Genomic DNA, 17,380 nt, shown 5'->3' with positions numbered 1-17,380 from the left:
AGTAAAGTAATTTGATTTACTATCTTAAACGATTTGAATTGAAGTCAAAATGATAAAAAATAAATAAAAAAAAAGATTAAAAAAATCTAATTAAATAGTAATAAAAAATAATAAATTCAACGTGTTAGCGCCTTATAATTCTGTAATTACAGACATTGCAGACTTTTTTAATTAAACTTATTCTCAGTCAGATTGCTTACATTGAGTTCCTCATTAGTTAGAACCATTTTATTTAGAGCATTTTTTTTGTTCTTGGCTTGTAGGTGAAATAAGAAAATTAATTTATTCATTCTAACACTTTAGTGTCAAAGGATCTGGTTTAAGGCCTTTAGTAAGGTATGTCCCATTTCCTGACCAGACCCCGATTAAGTTCATATTCTGCCATATCTTCACTACATCCTTGCATATCGAGTATCATGTCTCTAGATACAGTTCCCTTCTCTTAAACCTGTACCATGCCCCAAGGACATCTGCATGCTCCACTTTAACTGGACTGTTTTTTTCAGTGGGAGGAGCCCGATGCATGTATTTCAGCCTGCATGGACATCAGCTATGTTAAAATAGGTAAAACAAGAGTCAGAGGTTGCAGCATACAGAGTGAGAAAACCAGTAACAGAAGTGTTTTAAGAGATAGACGAGGAGAATGGCCGCTATGAAGTGGATGGGGATTTTTGTCCTGCTGGGCATATTTTCAAAGGTACAGTAATGGAATAATTAATTTTAACAGATAACTTATTTTAAAAGTGGAACATATTAAGAAGGGGGAAGAACTTAATGTAACAGAAAATAACCTTAGAAGTAGTAGTTTGTAGTAACTGTGATTTATCCAACTGCTAATAATATTTTATGTTCAATATTTCCAGGCTGCATCCACATCAGGTATGTTCTCTTTCATCATACTGATCTTACTCAATAACTCATAATTTTCATCCATGAAAATGAAGACACAAACTTTGATTATGTTATACATCTCTTCCATCAGATATCAAGCTTACCGTGTTTTCAGCAACATCCAAGTCTGTTATTCTCAGATGGACCAGGTACACCGGAGCCAGCTCATACAAGATCATCGTCGCTCCCAAAAGCTCACCTAACAGCCCCATCGCCTTTGCAACATTTGGTCCGAACACAGTGATGGGCTCCATCAACTCTCTGTCCCCAAATGTGTTGTACACCTTCACAGTCGAAGCTCTGGACAATTCTCAAAACGTCCTGAGCACTGCTTCTCTTGACTCATCATCAGGTAAGTTCTACTTCCCTTCATACCTGTACTGTTTAACCACAATGCTTACTTACTGTTGCATTGTTTTTTAAAGTTTTCCGTCAAAAAACGCTGTTTGACATATAATCAATTGTTGTATATGTTTGATTCTGTTTGAAAACAAGTTTTAAAACTTAAACAGTTTTTGTAAGCGGCTGGCACAATAATTCATTGTCACCACACACAAAAAACATAGGTAGAAAAAATGTGGATTCCATAGAATAACTAAATTGTGATTTTAAAGGCAATAATTTACTCAGATTTGTTGGACAATATGGAACAATTGTTATTCTCTCATAATTGGGATGAAACATTTTGGTGTTTCCAGTGTGTGGTTTTCTCAGATTTCATTCCCCTTTCGTCATCCTTGAAAGAAGTTGTGGGTACAGTAATAAGGAGGATACTCTTGATGTCACGTCTGAAATCTTAAAATTAAAGTTTTAATTAAAGTATTTTATCCTTTTTGTAGATGATGTCTCTGCTCTGATATCAGCTCCTCTTAACTTTGATGGAAATACATCGTCCTAAAAGGGAATTTCTTGTTGTCATAACCAGTATGGTTTCCCCAAACTCATCCTCAAGGGACTATGATGGATCCCCACATCTCACTGCCAAAATAGTCCTATTTTGAGTTCAGTTGTACATTTTCTTGAGTGTTTTCTAAACACATTATGTTTACTGAAGCTCCTGAGATGATGGATCCCATTCAGACTGTGAAGCCGAAGGACAGCACAACCTTGATGGCCGAGTTCAGCTTGAGGGCCGGAGCTACATCTTACGTCATACGAGTCCAAGACAGCAATGGTTTCCACAGAGAAGACGTAGTGTACTCGTCGCCCGCTGAGATTCATAACCTCACACCGTATACTGAGTACACGCTGAGCATCATGGCGGAGAACAGCGGAGGCCGCAGCCAGCCGTCTTTCCCCGTTACTGCAAAGACAGGTACTCTCGTTATTCCAATTATCATTGTTTGTGTTTTTTAGGTGTTTCTACTCCATCAGCTGGCAGCCACATAAAGTTACCTTCGAGATAACATCTGGGGACTGGTTTAGGACCAGAGACGAGTCACACATTCATTGAGAAACACAGAGTTCTTTCTCATCTGTACCTCTGCCCTGGAGAAGTCATTTAATCCGCCTCATTGTCCCACAGTGTGGCCACTGTATACATGACCCTGACTGAAAGTGTACACATATTACTGTCAGTCAAAGCCAGTGTTAGTGTTAGTTTGTGAAAGTCTTATAGATGCATCAGCAGCCCCCTCAGGGCCCCTTCTTTATCAGTGGTAACTGTACCTGACCCTTGTATGACAACACAATAAGTTGACCTCTTCCTGAGAAAATCCCCCTCTCACCTTCACTCCCACAGGGGGAAAACATCTGATCCACATGAGACAAAATGAACATATGAGAGTTGCAATATGGTTTTGTTTTTTTTTTGGTTGTTTTTTTTTACTGTTTGACATTATTCACCTCTGATTTGATTTTATCTCCACTAAAGCAGACTAAACTAATTGGTTAGATTTACTTTAATATATCTTTGATAGAAATGACTGACTAAACTTAAAAACATATGTTAAACAAATACTTTTCAGTTACATGTCAAAGAAAAACAGCAAAATGAAGTTTCACTTCTGAATTTAAGTCCACACAACCAAAGAGGAGCATTTCACCAAACTGCAAACAAGAAAGTAGGGACTTTCACAGTGTCTGAAGCAAAGACAATATTGACATTAAAATCTTTGGAATTGAAGACGACTGGATTTAGACTCTTTGGACACAGCACACAACAATGACAACTTGTTTCAATGCTATGAGACTTCACTTACTTGAAACCTGACTCATTTAGGATCCTCAGCACTTGATACAACCTATATTATTAATGAATGTCCAAATATACCACCAACATCTAAAGTATTTAAAATGATACATCTGATTCAAAATCCACGTTTTTAGTGCAGGAATGTTCCCTATAGGGACAAAATACCTTTTGAGATAGGAGCGGAACAAATTGAAGCCCCAAAAGGTACTTTCCAAAAGAATCTTTGGGGTTTGGGTTTGTAGTATTTCTTATTTTTTAATGTGTATAATATTATTTTATCTCCTCCACAGTTTTGCCTCCTCCTCAGCTGTCCACTTCCTCTCTCAGCAATGACAGCATCTCAGTGTCTTTGGCCCCTGTCGCTCACGCTGTCCAGTACTCCCTGTCTGTGTACAAGTTTGGCTCCAACAGTGAGGTGAAGCACAACACCTCCGGCACCAATTTCACCATCAATGGCCTGGATGCCGGCTCACTCTACATTGTCAGAGGTTTCGCCTGGGACCTGGAGGGTCGACAGGGAGAGGGAAGTCTTTACATCAACCAGACAACACGTAAGGCACTGAAACACCTCTACATGTGAAGTGATCTGTTGAAATACTTGTTTTATATTTGTCTTTTGACCTTTTATTGGAGAGCTCTATCTGACAGCTTTCGTTTTCAATACCAAGAGCTATTCCTTCATTGTTAAAGGTGTGGACAAAACTCCTTAAAATGTCCCACGTCCATGTATGAACGTGTTATTTTTTATAGGTACTGCAGTGCAAACAGATATTTGATATTTAATGTGAAGTATAAGACAAAAAGAACCAGCAGTGACAATATTGTCCTTCTTCAAACTATCAGACAGTTTATGCTTTATTTGGAAATGTTTTATTGACTTTAGTTTGGGTTTATTTGTTTTGCTACTTCTCGTTCCAGATTGGCCGTACAAACAGAGATCTAAGATTATATCTGCTTGTGTTTTTCACTGTTTTGAAAGATGTGTTCATGTGTATGTATGTTTGATTCGTCTGAAGATTTGTCTATTGTCAACAGGACCTCCATCACCTTCTTCTGTAAACGTCTCCATGGTGATGAGTAATGGCGCGGCTGGACTCTCTGTGTCCTGGGAACTTGATCAGGATGTCTACGGATCTATTGAGTTCCAAGCTACGAGTGACAGGAACCTCGAGTGTAACAGCACATCCAGCACCTGCATCCTGCCAGCAGTGAGCTGTGCGGAGGTACACAGCATTCAGGTGACTGCTTCAAATGAGGCTGGGCCCGGGTATCCAACAAACCCCATCCTGTTTATCACCTGTGAGTATAGAGCAGGTCTGATGTGGTTCAATTTCTCCCTTAACACACTGTCAGTAAACAACTAAAATCCTTGCACCGTCAGACCCTTGCCCTCCAGAGTCTCTGGCTCTCTCTGAGTCCTCAGAAGGAAACTGTACGCTGACGTGGGACACTGTGGCTCACGCTGACAGCTATCAGGCCTTCATCAAGAGAGGAGACGGCAGCGAGGAGATCTGCAACACCACCAGCGTCAACTGCACATACGACTGTCTGTGTGGCTACACATACCTGATGTCTGTATTCGCCTTTAACCAGGCGGGCAGCAGTCCTCAGGGAGAGATTCTCAACCACACCACCTGTAAGTAGCTCGAGAGGGGCATGTTGTAAAATTCTTTATGGGATTGATTTTATAGATATTACTCCTATTTGTTTTTAGTGCCTTGTTGTCCAGAGGGAGTATCTGTCTCTGCGGTGAGCACTGACACTCTGGAGATCACGTGGACGGCCTCGCGGGGGGCGGAGCTGTACGAGACTCGGGCCGTGGACAGTTCAGAGGTCATCCGGTGTAACGACACGGCGCCTGTGTGTGCTCTCTCTGACCTCAGCTGCGACACCTCCTACAGCGTGGTCGTGACACCCTGCAATGACATCAGCGGGTGCAATCGTGCATGCAAGGCTCACACCAAGGACACAGGTTCAAAATCTTTACAAAATAAATGCATCCAGCAAACATCCATTATATTTCAGCCTGATTATATGCAAATTGTCTATACACATATCCTTTTGCTTTTCTGCTACAATATTTAGTCAAATAAAATCTTGACTGAACAATAAATTGAACAATGGATTACTTACATTTAATTTCTTAAATTAAAACTAGTTTAAAAAAAACTTTTAAGTGAAAAGAATTAGACAGAGGAAAATGTATCTAAAGAAACTTAAAGGTATGGACACACTCAGTAACGTCAGACAATTTGAAATTCTTCTTTCCTTCTTCTAATGAGCACCCTGCATGCCGACGAATCTGATGCTGAATCCCAAAAATTCCTCCTGCGTCACCGTCAGCTGGACGTCAAACAACCGTGCAGCTACTTACACTGTGAGTGCCATCGGAGCTGATGACAGACACTCCTGCAATACCATCGGAAACAGCTGTGACATCACCGGCCTACCCTGTGGCTCCACCTACGAAGTCAGCGTCATTGCAACAAGCTCCACGGGTCAGAGTTTACCCAGCTACTCAGACTCTCTAGAGACAGGTGAGTGGTTGGTGGAGCTCTGTTACTCAGGCAAAAGAAGCAGCACATAGTTGTGTAAATTTAGTTAGTAGAAAACTTAGGATGAATATCCTGCAACTTTCATTTCTCTATGAACCTCGCCCACATCACTGTAGAAAGAAATAAAAACTGATGTATCGATTTACACAGATACAGGACGTATATTTGGTTCACATGTTTTGTATTTCGAATCTTTTATTTACAGAGCCGTGCTGTCCTCAGACTCTCACCGTGGATCAGGTGACTCAGGCTATTACCAACGTCTCTTGGTCTCAAGCCAAAGGGGCGCATTCTTTCATCACTTCTCTGACATCACCACGTGGTCACGCCCGCTGCCACACCCAGGACTCCCACTGCCTCATGGGGTGCATCACCTGTGGCACAAACTACACCGTCACCATGGAGGCGTACAGCCACAGCGGGCGCATGTCCAACTGCTCCTATCAGGGCTTCTCATCCAGTAAGTAACCGTCATTACTCTGCGACCACAAAATAATGTTGTGAACTTTCATTTATTACGCAAAGCAACCACAACTACAAATGCATCATTTTGTTCATATTTTTATGAACATGATCGGAGTCAAACTTTAGATATTTGAAACCTATAAGATCTATAGCAGAAGAGAGAGCTTTTACACATCCACAAACAGGATTTATTTACTGTTCACACATTTTACTTTAATAACATAACATTATTATTTGAGGTATGTTCCACCTCGTATTCATGCTATTCTCAATTATGAGTTTTGTAATTTACAGGGATAATTTAAACTTAAGGGAGTTACGATTTGTGAGCTTGAGATGTAAATTATACTTCTTAATTTACTTTTTAAAAGTGTTTAAAAGCTAAAAGCTAAGGCAACATTTCTATTTTCAATTTTAAATGATGAGAAAGAAAGATGCCCTTCGATAGTTGGCTCAAAGCAGCGTTTGAGGCTCAGCTGGTAGAGTCGGTCGTCTCTCCACTGGAGGGTTGGTGGTTAGATTCCTGGCTCCTGCAGATGCATGTCTCATATCATCTGGGAAAGATACCTACACCGTCGATGGAGTGTAAATGTATATAAAAGTAATTAGATACTTCTGATGGTCACTTTACTTAGCAGCCTCTGTCATCATCAGTGTGTGAATGTGTAGGTGATACAAGCTCTAGTCCATTTACCATTTACAAAAAGTTATACCTGAAATACTTCAGACATGTTGAAGTGCTTATTTCACAGTGTGTCCACCAGAGGGCACTGGATTCATACGACCAGATCTCTGGGTTGGGTGTGTTTGTTGTCCATCTTGCTCCTCTCATTGTTGAGATTGTTAGTCTTTTTGTCAGTGATGAAAAGTGAAAGTAAAAGATTTACAGTAAAACACAGAATAAGTCTATCTTCCTAACTATCTCTAAAATCACATCCTATTATTACATTTTGAAATATGCACATACATACAGGTAACTACAAGATAATAAAGCCACATCATTTCCTCATCTCCTCTCTCTCTCTCTCTCTCTCTCTCTCTCTCTCTCTCTCTCTCTCTCTCTCTCTCTCTCTCTCTCTCTCTCTCTCTCTCTCTCTCTCTCTCTCTCTCTCTCTCTCTCTCTCTCTCTCTCTCTCTCTCTCTCTCTCTCTCTCTCTCTCTCTCTCTCTCTCTCAGGTGCGTGCTGTCCATCAGGTGTCCGGCTCTACAGGATGGCCGGTAACTCCCTGCGTGTGCACTGGCGCAGCGCTGGTAGCAGCCACACCTACGTCACAGACATGACAGGCACGAGCAACAACTACACCTGCACGGCGTCTCCAGGGGAGAACAGCTGTGACATTAGCAACATCCAGTGTGGAGACGTTTATAATGTAGTGGTGGCTCCGCTCACAGCAGAGGGCAGCAAAGTCGAGTTCTGCTCCCAGAGACTCTACTCAGGTATGACACTGAGCTTTCACATTCATTTCAAGGGCGTAATATTTGCTTCTCCGCGTTTTGCTCTCCTTTTGAAGTGAATTTTATGAGTTAAAAAAAAGTTGTTCTTCTGATCATGCTGTCATCTATGTCCAGATGGTTTTCATGGTGTTTCATTTAAAGAATTTACAGGATCTAAAAATCTTTATAGTTTAAACAGTTGTTCATCATTATGTCAATATAATTTGCAGCTTTATTCAGAATCATATTAAACATTCATGTTATTAGGAACTACTGTAAACTTTAACTACTGTAAAGCATCTGAACAGTTAATAATATTGAAAACAACATATTTAGTGAATTTGACTTTCTTGTGTTTCTTTCTCTTTCAGTCACCTGCACAGGGAACAACATAAGCACAGGTGAGTATAGCACCCTGAATGTCAAATGTGTCTGTTTAAAGTCCAACCAGCCATGAGTTGCAACGACTTTCTCCTTGATTTTTTAAATGACATGTAACCTTTTCTTTCGCAGTGATTTATAGAGGGAAGAGAAGTGTGGACTGATATGATGTAAGTCAATATTTTACATCTGATTTGGAAGCTTAGCTCAGTGGTTCATTATATTAGAGCGGTGAAAGATATGTTGAAGATTTGTTCTAGTTTGTCTAGTATAATGGAAAATAAGTGTGTATGACACTTAAGTGATCTAATACTAACACTTAAAGAGCAACATAGACAAGACATAAATTAATTTAAAGTGAGGGCAATCGTTGTTTTTCTTCGCCATAAACCGTTTATTTTATCTAATGTAAGAGTACAGCTAATTTGTTGTTGTTTACAACATCATCCCACGTCAGTGTATTGATGTTTCCCTCCACTGACCATGTAAAAATAACCTGCATTAATCAGCCTACTTAAACTAATTTAAATGTGCTACATTATGTGCAGGGTTATTTAGGTAAACAACAAATTTTGAAACATAACACAACTGTAACTAATGTTTTTTTTTTTTTTTTTACAGCTTCTTCTCCAGTGAACTCACAACTCCGTCCCCTCGTGGTCCTCCTCCTGCTCCTACATCACAACGTCACAACAATAACCTAACCTGAATAAAAGAACTGTTAAAAATAATTGCCATTTGAAAATGACACTTGACGCTGATTATATGATGAATAATGAGAAATACATATTTTAAACTGGCCTCTGAAAAAAACCTCATGAATTAGGCCCGTGTGCCACTATCACCCTCAACTATTCCTGTTAATATGTTTTATGTGTTGCTTATCATGTGTATCTTGAAACAAAAAAAACATATTGAGGAAAAAAAATCTGCTACAATGGCATCACGTTTTAAATTAAGGTCACAGTCTTCAGCATTAAGTAGTGGCTTATTAGCATGCTAATATAATTAGCTGGCTTAGTAGTCATTATTTAACCCTTATTAGTATCCTATTCTTAAACCATGATTTATAGATAATATGTTCCCCCTAATTACCTCCTAATTACTCTTTGATTGTAAGTTAGGAAGTTGTTGAACATGTATTATAATGTTAATGTTATTTTTCTCACTTCAGCCAAACTAAGCAAAGCACATGAAGATCATAATTCAAGTTCAACAACTGAATAACTTACTACCAATGAGCAGTCATTAAGATGGTACAGAGGGCAAACTCTTAGTTAAAAGCCTACTAAGTATAGATTATAGTCACCAAGAAGGTCCTAAGGGATCAATAATGAATAATAAGCCGCCAATGAACTACTAATTAGCATGCTAATAAGCGACTACTTTATGGTGAATATCGTGGCCTTTATTCAAAGTGGAGCTGATAAAATATTTGACCCAAAAACAACAAGTAAACATTTACCGTAAATTCCGGACTATAAGCCGCTACTTTTTTCTCACACTTCGAGCACTGCGGCTTCTACTCCGGTGCGGCTAATGCATGGATTTTTTATGGGGGACAATGAGCTTCTGCCGCAAAAACATTTGACTTCGTCACGTCGGATCTTAATATCAGTCATTTTGCGCTTCATGCACGCACCCTCATGATGGAAAACACACGGAGAAATACATATGATGCAGCTTTCAAGTTAAAGGCGATCGACCTGGCTGTCAAAGAAGCTAACAGAGCTGCTGCACGTTAAGATGACACTGACAGCGACAACAGAGACTGAGGAAGTGAGTAATGAAGTCATTCTGAGGCAGTGAATGGATGGACTTTTTCTTGTGAAATATATTACGGTCATCTTTTTCATCAGCCGTGTTACAGACACCGTCGGCTAGGCTTCGTATTGTAACGGTTCATGTTGTAAAGTCAGTAGTTGATAATGTGTTCATAATTCCGATTATGTGGAGAGTCAGTGAATGCACCAGCGCGAACGTGTTGAGTGGCTGTATGAGAGAACGCTGGGGGAGAGAGTTGGATTGTTACGGCAAGTTATGTGTTGCTCTCTGCTGTAAACGGCGTGGTCACGGCCGACAGTGATCGGGTTATTAAAAGTTATTATTTGAACGCTCTCGTCGTCCTTTAACGTCCGTACGGACGCTACAGTATTTGCGGATGTTACCGGTAGCCTACGTCTGTGTAAATAGCTCTTGTTATAGCGTGGACACCTGCGGCTTATAATCAAGTGCGGCTTATATATGTACAAATACATTTATTTACTTATTTTTAGCCGGTGCGGCTTATATCCAGGTGCGCTCAATAGTACGGAATTTACGGTAATTCATTTAAGCAACCAGTGAAAGTCGGATGAAGGTATATGAATTGACTTTGTTGAGTGCTGACAGATTTACACATTGACAAAAAACCTCAAAGTAATATTGTCCTCCAGGTACATTGTTAACAATGTGAAGAACATATTGGCCTCACTCTCAGGAGTTATTACTTGATGAATTGACCAAATTAAAAATAATCTTCTAGTTTTTGCCCCAACTAGGAAGCCTCCTGATGATAAGTGGCATCTGTGTTTCTCTTCATGTAATGAAACGTCTCCAGCTGTTATACTTTCTGAAGGATGTTTTTAACTGGAGTATGTTTCCCTGTGTCTTAATAAACCGGGTGCATATTTCAATCAATAAAAAAATCCCAAACATCAGTTTTGTTGTTTGAGTTTAACTTAAATGTGTTTTTTTCACAATATGAATGAGGTTTACCTGAGCCTTGGACATGATGGTAAAAAGTGCTGGGTCATATCTGTTAGCCTTTTTATTGACTCACTACTTTTTTGTATCAGATTTCACTTCCTGGTTTCATTTCGGTAAAAAAATAGGTTTGCCTATGAATAACATGCCTGAAACCTCCCACTGACTAATGCTAACAGCTTTGATTATCAATAACAAAAACCCATGTCCACCATGTGGTCTAGGCTTGGTTTATTGAACCGTATGAAATCAGAGAAAAGTTTTGGGTTCTAAATCGAAATGAAACTTAATCCAACCCGAAGACAATGATCGTAGAGTATGTTGAGACATTATCCAAGGGGCCTCAACAGGCGAATAGGAAAAAGGAGTATTCATGTCTGTATGTAATGTAATGTTACAGGACTAGTTATTTAAAAAAAACACACACAAATGTGTCAGATAAACCACCAGCACTGTAAACTTCTTTTGTTGCCTCAAGCATTTCCTGACATGCAAAATACAGGTGTGGCTCAGGAAGCAGAGCAGGTTGTCCTTACTAAAATCGTCATGGTGATCGCAGTGTCCGTACATCATAGAGGCAATTTGTTAAAAACACTGGAGCAGTTTCATAGATATCAAAGGTACAAGCAGCTGTTGTCTGTCCCTCATGTTGTTCGTCTCTACAGGAGATTAAGAGCACCTCAGCAACATTAGATGCAGAGCCTAATTGTGTCTAACAAGGGAAAAACATTTTTGATCCCTCAAGGTATCTTGTTGTGTATCACATTTCAACATTGGAAAACAAAAGCCTAACGGATTTCAGATTTGGTGTTCAAACCGCTTCTTAAACCGCTCCCATCTCCTGGACTCACAGGGCACCCATCCCAGGCGCATGTGCCGCCCTGCCCATCCTTTTCACAACACAAGTTTCAGTTGGCTCACGTCCCTTAAAACACAAAGGCATAGTTCTGGTTTTCCTGTAAACAGTATAGGTTATCAGTTAAGACACTGCGGCCGATCTCAGTGGGGAATAGTTGCTATTCACAGTGAAACATGGACTATGACTCAGCCAAAGACGAGTCTTTTGGATTGACACAAAGATATGGGATAGCTTCCCACCCAATGTAGGAGTGTCTTTAAGCAGCTTATGTAACCTCTCAGTGTTGGTAAAAGAAGTGATGTTGTTTGATTTTATTAATTCGCCTCATTGGGACCTTGCATGGCCAACATACTTTAACATAAACATAAAGATTTCTTTTGATATTGTTGAAGTCAGTTGAAGTCTCTTTTCCTGAAAAACAGATTAAAGCTAATAAATGATTCATGTATGGAGGTTATAGTCCTCAAACTGGGCAGAAAGGGTTCAAATCCGACCTGTGGCTCCTATCGAGCATGTCATACCCATAGTCTCCCTGACTTCACTGTCCAGTCTTGTCTCTTAATAAAGGTCCTACCTGTAAAAGCCCCAAAACAAATATTTAAAAAAACAATAGCCTAAATGGTTTATTCAAAGAAAATTTAAAATGAAAACCTTAAAACTGTGTTTAAACTGTCTGTATCCTGAGAGCTTATCTGATATGAAGTTGTAGGTGAGCTTTGATTTATCCTTTTGCGCTGTAATCCCATCTGAAATCCAGGTATTGAAAGTAACAAATTACAGTCGTAATCGATTCAAGTTTTGAATTTTGTATGATAATGAATTTGTCCCTGACAGGTGCTCAAACTGCACATTTGATGCTGTGTAGTGGAAGTGAATGGGGAGGAAGAGGTGCACAACAAATCTATACTGACTCGACAAAACTGGCTGAGTGACTGATTTAAAGTTAAAATATTAGCATCATGAAAAAAAAAAACTGGTTGGTTAATACTTAAAGTAAACGACCATGATGAGCCGCAGCAGGAAGAAAGAAGGAGAGAGAGAGAGATAAATGAGCTTTGTTTTTTTGTTTTATTGTTCAATCAAAAGCTGTTTAACAAATCAAACAGCTTTCTAAGACAAAGACAAAAGCAAGCATACAGAAGAACTAATAAAATGAAGATGAGAGTCCAGCTCTTTGCTCTTTACAGTTTGTCTGTCTGACAGGAGAGATGTGGCGTCAGTGTTTTAAGTGATCATGTCCATCAGTAGGTTTTCTCTTCTCCTCTTGCGGACTTGTTCTATTTGAATGGGTGGCTCTTTCTTTATTGGAGGCAGAAGCTTCTTTACAGGCCTTCTTCCTATTCTTGGTGTTACCCAACGGCTCAAAGTTGGTCCACACTTCTTCTTTGCAACTGAACACTTCTATAAATGATGTTCAAAAGATAAGATGTTTGATTTTACAACAAACTTAAACGAATACAACACAAATTAGACGCATGTCTAACTTTTCTCTTTAAAGGGACCATAATATCAAAGTATTTCAGTCTTTACTTACGATTGATGCTGTTACTCAGTTGCTGCCGAAGGTTTCTCCTCCTCTGTGTAGGAGAGCTTGGCCCTGAGGTTGTGCACTCATCAGCATCGTCTCTCTGTCTTTTCTGCTGCTCTGACTTCTGTTGGTTTGTTTTCCCGGGTGACTCCGTCTGTGATGCTTCATGGGATTCATTCATTCTTTTCCTCATGAGGCTGGTATGTGAGCTTCTGTCTTGATCGTGGCCTTGTTTGAATTTCTTGAATCTTTGAAGCAACAGATCAACAGCAAGCCAATTGTTAAATCATAACAGCCTAAATGGACGACTGGATGATGATTTTAGTCATATCAGTACATGCTGCAAGTATTTTTCTCCTCGACTTCTTACAGTTTTCTTTTGGTCAATGCTAGGGTTTTGTTGATGAAGGTTTAACAACATAAAAGTATTTTTAAAAATGTCAAACTGTTCGTCAGGATCAGAAAATAATCAATAAAGGATTTATTTTTTTTATAAAAAATTACCTGTTGCCACACTTTGTATTATCTTCATAGCCCCTTTCTCTCTTCTGTGATTGGTTGTATCTATCAGAAGTATGGGTGCTCTGTGGGCAGGTCTGCTTCCTGCTGCCACTCGGCCTATCAGAGTGACCCTCTTCAGGACCACTGTGGGGGGCGGGCCCAGCTGTACTGGTCGAGGCAACCTCCATCAAAGTCTCCTGAGCGTCATCCTGGCCTTCATCAGAGCTTGCGTTCTTACAGACGTTCAGCATCTCCACGCCTGACGCCACACTGAAAGGTAACCAATCACTGAGTCAAACATCCTGATGTGTGTATCAGCACAGAGATAAAACATGCTGAATCTGAACACACACTTACTATGCACTATGGTCAAAAGTGCCAACAAGGTGGCTCATGGTTATAAACGAGTGTTGAAGAATTCCTGACGGTGTTATTCTTTCAGCACAGTCCACCTTCATAGTCTGTGTCAGCAGGTCGACAAAGATGGCCCGGTCGCATTCGTCAGCTCTGTTATCTTCCCAGGAGAGGTTAGGAGACACCTTGTACTGGATCACACACATAAAAACCATCAGTTAGAAGATCTGAAGGTTTTCTTTTTTTGTATTTATGTGTCTTAATGTTTATGTTTGAAAACCCTTTTTTCTAAATGAGACATCCTACCTTCACCAGGTCGCTCAGGCTGGTCAGCGTGCGTGGGTAAAGGCTAAACCTTTTCTCCTCAAGTGTTGGCTTAAAGGAGAAATTTGAATTTTCAAGTTAATCCTAAATACAATAACAATGACTAACAGAATAAAACACTGAAGCTCAATGAAAGTTAACAATCTTACCCTAAATGTCCAGATTGGGAGTCCGATTGATGGAAATCTCACCGAGTAAAAGTATTGTGCGTACACCGCCGAGTTCAGCATGTGTTCAGCAGGGTGTCCAATGGTGTAGTAGATATGTTTCATCTGTGGACACAGAGACATGTTACACTTCTATACCTTATATTTATATACTTAAATAAAGTTGGAATCAACTTTTTGTGTGTCTCTTATGGAATGCTACTACCATATCATATTCGTCACAGCCAGGAAACAACGGGAAGTTCATCAACATTTCTGCAGCGATGCATCCTAGAGACCAGACATCAATGGATTCGTTGATTGGAGTTCCCAGTATGACCTCTGGAGCCCTGACACAAGCAGACGAGAACACATGACAAAGACTAAATACAAAGACTCACTGAGAACAAAAAAAAAAAAAATCAAATTTTCCAATGTAAACGTGAAATCTTTAGACACCATTGTGCAGAGTTGCACTGCCTTGATCCTCTCTGACACATCTGTCCCAGACAAACAGGTGTGCTGTCAGTCACTCACCTGTACCATTTACTCTGCAGGGTTGCACCAGCGCGTACATCAGAATTTTTCAGAGCCATGCCGAAGTCGATGACTTTAACTCTAAGTGGCTGTCGTTCATGGTCCACCATCATTATATTAGAAGGCTTTAAGTTAGCATGAATGATCCCTGCCGTCTTCAGAAAGTCCAGAGCAGTAGCCAACTAAAATCATCAATAACATCGAGGTTAATGTGGCTGTGTTCATTCTGTATGTTTTTGTAAAAAAAAATGATTTAAACTATAATGTGATAATCTTGTGACTGAAACTGAAATAGTTGTAATATGTATAGTTATATAAACATAAAAAACATATTTCTCTTTGATAGATTTTGCAATATCACACATCAACATCCTGATCAACACTTGCAAATTGAGAAAAAACTATAACACAAACAATCACAGAACACTTTTGTTCACTTGTTTAACACACAGCAACGCTGTTTGTGTTTTAACTATTGTTTAACAAAAACCAACCTGCTGTACAATGGGACGGATCTCCATCAAACTAAGAGGCTGATGACGTCTCTTGTGCAAAAATTGACAGAGATCGATGTCCAGTTTTTCAAACACCACACAGAAATGTTGTCTGAAGGTGAAAGACTCGTTGCATCTGACAATGTTGAATTTGTCAGCCTGGAGCTCTTTGAGCATTTGAAAGATGACCACCTGTGGAAAAGCGAGATGTTAAGAGAGGTTATTCATCATGTTTTTGAGTTTTTATTACACAGGGGAAACTTTGATAGACAGAATCATTGTTGCACCTCCTTCTTTGCCTGCTTGGTGTGTCTCCAGGTTTTCAGGACTTTTAAAGCCACTCTTTTGTTGGTGGCTGTGTTTCTGCATTGGAGAAAATCCCCAAAGGAGCCGCTCTTCAAGAGAGCCTGAACCTCGTACTGTGAGGAGGACGAGTAGGAGGAGATCCGGCATCCTACCACCACGTTAAACTTTGTGTTGCAAGCCATCGTCATTTAGGAGTTTATGGGTGATTCCTCAAACCTGAGCAACCAGAGAAGAAATGCTTCAGATAAAGTCTTGTCTCCACTCTCAGTGCATGATGCCAGATAAAGAAAAAAGTTGATGTGAAGGCACAAGATTCATCAGGTTTTGCCAGGCCACATTATTAGTTTTATCAACTTTAATATGATCTTATACTATATAATGTACTTCATGATTATTTAATTATAATCTACAGATAAAGCTGAAAGTAAGATGAACTAAATTTATACACTTCTACCCTTAAAAAAATCATATTGACTATGGAAATGCCTTAAAAATATATATCGTCTTATATTAAAGTAGAAGAACGAATGAATCACAGAAAACAATCAGATTATTAGGCCCTTTTAATCCCACTGATTTGTTCTATCTTTTCTTATGTTGAGGTTAACACATCCTGCAAAATGAACCATCTCAAAATACAGATGAAAAAACGTATGTATGTTTCTATAAACTGAAAAAATTAACGAGGATTTGACTAATTATCTGCAAAATATCTCCTACATAGTAGCAGATACTAAAACAGTCACTAAAACAGTTCATCAGTTCACCTGTTTCATGTCTTTTTTCAGTTTTAAATATTTTACTTCTAAAACAAGTTCTGAAACTCAACAAGATTTCCATGAAACATTTTGAGGCTTTTCTCTGTGGGAAGACTTTACATTTGGTTCAACTTACGAGACTTTCAAAGGTGACGGCAATGTCAGTGATGCTTCAGGTTGATTTTCAATGTAAAACAGACGTTTTTAGGTTGTTTTAAAAAAAATCTTCTGAGGTTATCCAGCCAGCAAACTTGGTTGAAATGGCAGAAACGTTGACGTCGAGGTCTTAAGAAACCTCTCAGTGTAATGGAGTTCTGGAACCTCATTATGAAGTCACAGAAAAGAACAGAACCTTCGGCAGCTTATAGAACTGTTTTATTTTAAAATTAAAGTAGGCCTATATGATATAATGTATTATGTTTTTAAAAAAATCCAACATACATACATTACCTTTAAGTTTATTTTTTAACAGCTCCATTTTCATTTAATGGGATGAAAAAAAAAATCCAATGGCCACATCTTTGCAAAATAATGAACAAATAAGACATAATTGTGCAAACTGCTTCACTTCTGTATGTTGTGTTGTAAAAGAAAGACACCATGACAAGGATTTTTTTTTTTATTGTAGAGCATTATCAAATATTAAACACACAACAGGATCTCTATTTCATTGCTTATTCCAGCGTATAAACATATAACACAAGAAGAATATCATAAATCTAACGTGTCCATTCATCAATCACAGGCTACACGTCTACATTGAAGAGAATTTGCGTGCTAGATAGATAGATAGATAGATAGATAGATAGATAGATAGATAGATAGATAGATAGATAGATAGATAGATAGATAGATAGATAGATAGATAGATAGATAGATAGATAGATAGATAGATAGATAGATAGATA

The 17,380-nt window shown here is 39.1% G+C and overlaps 2 protein-coding genes across 3 annotated transcripts; one reads left to right on the top strand and one right to left on the bottom strand.

The window, feature by feature from the left end:
* The first annotated feature begins 15 nt into the window (after positions 1 to 15).
* LOC306828282 (fibronectin type III domain-containing protein 7-like) lies at positions 16 to 8,841 on the top strand. 2 transcript variants are annotated; one of them, XR_013779716.1, is made up of 16 exons: positions 16 to 336; positions 507 to 697; positions 864 to 879; positions 983 to 1,243; positions 1,946 to 2,206; positions 3,376 to 3,636; positions 4,121 to 4,384; positions 4,467 to 4,721; positions 4,800 to 5,057; positions 5,368 to 5,622; positions 5,846 to 6,100; positions 7,282 to 7,542; positions 7,911 to 7,940; positions 8,053 to 8,090; positions 8,542 to 8,640; positions 8,701 to 8,841. XR_013779716.1 is itself a non-coding variant. In XM_079350665.1 (15 exons), the coding sequence occupies exons 2-14, from the start codon at positions 644 to 646 to the stop codon at positions 8,082 to 8,084; spliced, it is 2,463 nt and encodes an 820-aa protein (XP_079206791.1). In that variant the 5' UTR covers positions 16 to 336; positions 507 to 643; the 3' UTR covers positions 8,085 to 8,090; positions 8,542 to 8,841. The 2 variants fall into 2 exon arrangements, 1 of the variants encoding a protein (XP_079206791.1); XM_079350665.1 differs by having other exon boundaries at positions 8,542 to 8,841.
* Positions 8,842 to 12,569: 3,728 nt separating this feature from the next.
* On the bottom strand, positions 12,570 to 16,751 carry LOC306828325 (homeodomain-interacting protein kinase 1-like). The gene is made up of 11 exons (XM_079350707.1): positions 16,609 to 16,751; positions 15,696 to 15,930; positions 15,409 to 15,600; positions 14,915 to 15,096; positions 14,604 to 14,727; positions 14,381 to 14,503; positions 14,214 to 14,282; positions 13,911 to 14,098; positions 13,557 to 13,823; positions 13,059 to 13,300; positions 12,570 to 12,925 (listed from the first exon to the last, which is right to left on the bottom strand). The coding sequence occupies exons 2-11, from the start codon at positions 15,900 to 15,902 to the stop codon at positions 12,741 to 12,743; spliced, it is 1,779 nt and encodes a 592-aa protein (XP_079206833.1). The 5' UTR covers positions 15,903 to 15,930; positions 16,609 to 16,751; the 3' UTR covers positions 12,570 to 12,740.
* Positions 16,752 to 17,380: the final 629 nt, after the last annotated feature.

The sequence above is a fragment of the Symphodus melops genome (genome assembly GCF_947650265.1).
Source record: "Symphodus melops genome assembly, chromosome: 8".
Classification (NCBI taxonomy): domain Eukaryota; kingdom Metazoa; phylum Chordata; class Actinopteri; order Labriformes; family Labridae; genus Symphodus; species Symphodus melops.
The sequence above is the reverse complement of the archived record's forward strand: the minus strand, read 5'-3'. Positions and strand labels throughout refer to the sequence as shown.

What these genes read in the sequence shown, in the direction of transcription:
- LOC306828325 (XM_079350707.1), bottom strand. Translation starts at nt 15,902, where the DNA reads ATGACGATGGCTTGCAACACAAAGTTTAACGTGGTGGTAGGATGCCGG. An exon ending in CCAAGCAGGCAAAGAAGGAG is followed by an intron (nt 15,601 to 15,695) that starts GTGCAACAATGA and finishes GCTTTTCCACAG; the next exon opens with GTGGTCATCTTTCAAATGCT. An exon ending in CTGCAGAGTAAATGGTACAG is followed by an intron (nt 14,728 to 14,914) that starts GTGAGTGACTGA and finishes TGCTTGTGTCAG; the next exon opens with GGCTCCAGAGGTCATACTGG.
- LOC306828282 (XM_079350665.1), top strand. Translation starts at nt 644, where the DNA reads ATGGCCGCTATGAAGTGGATGGGGATTTTTGTCCTGCTGGGCATATTT. An exon ending in CCCCATCCTGTTTATCACCT is followed by an intron (nt 4,385 to 4,466) that starts GTGAGTATAGAG and finishes TTGCACCGTCAG; the next exon opens with ACCCTTGCCCTCCAGAGTCT. An exon ending in AGGGAACAACATAAGCACAG is followed by an intron (nt 7,941 to 8,052) that starts GTGAGTATAGCA and finishes TTTCTTTCGCAG; the next exon opens with TGATTTATAGAGGGAAGAGA.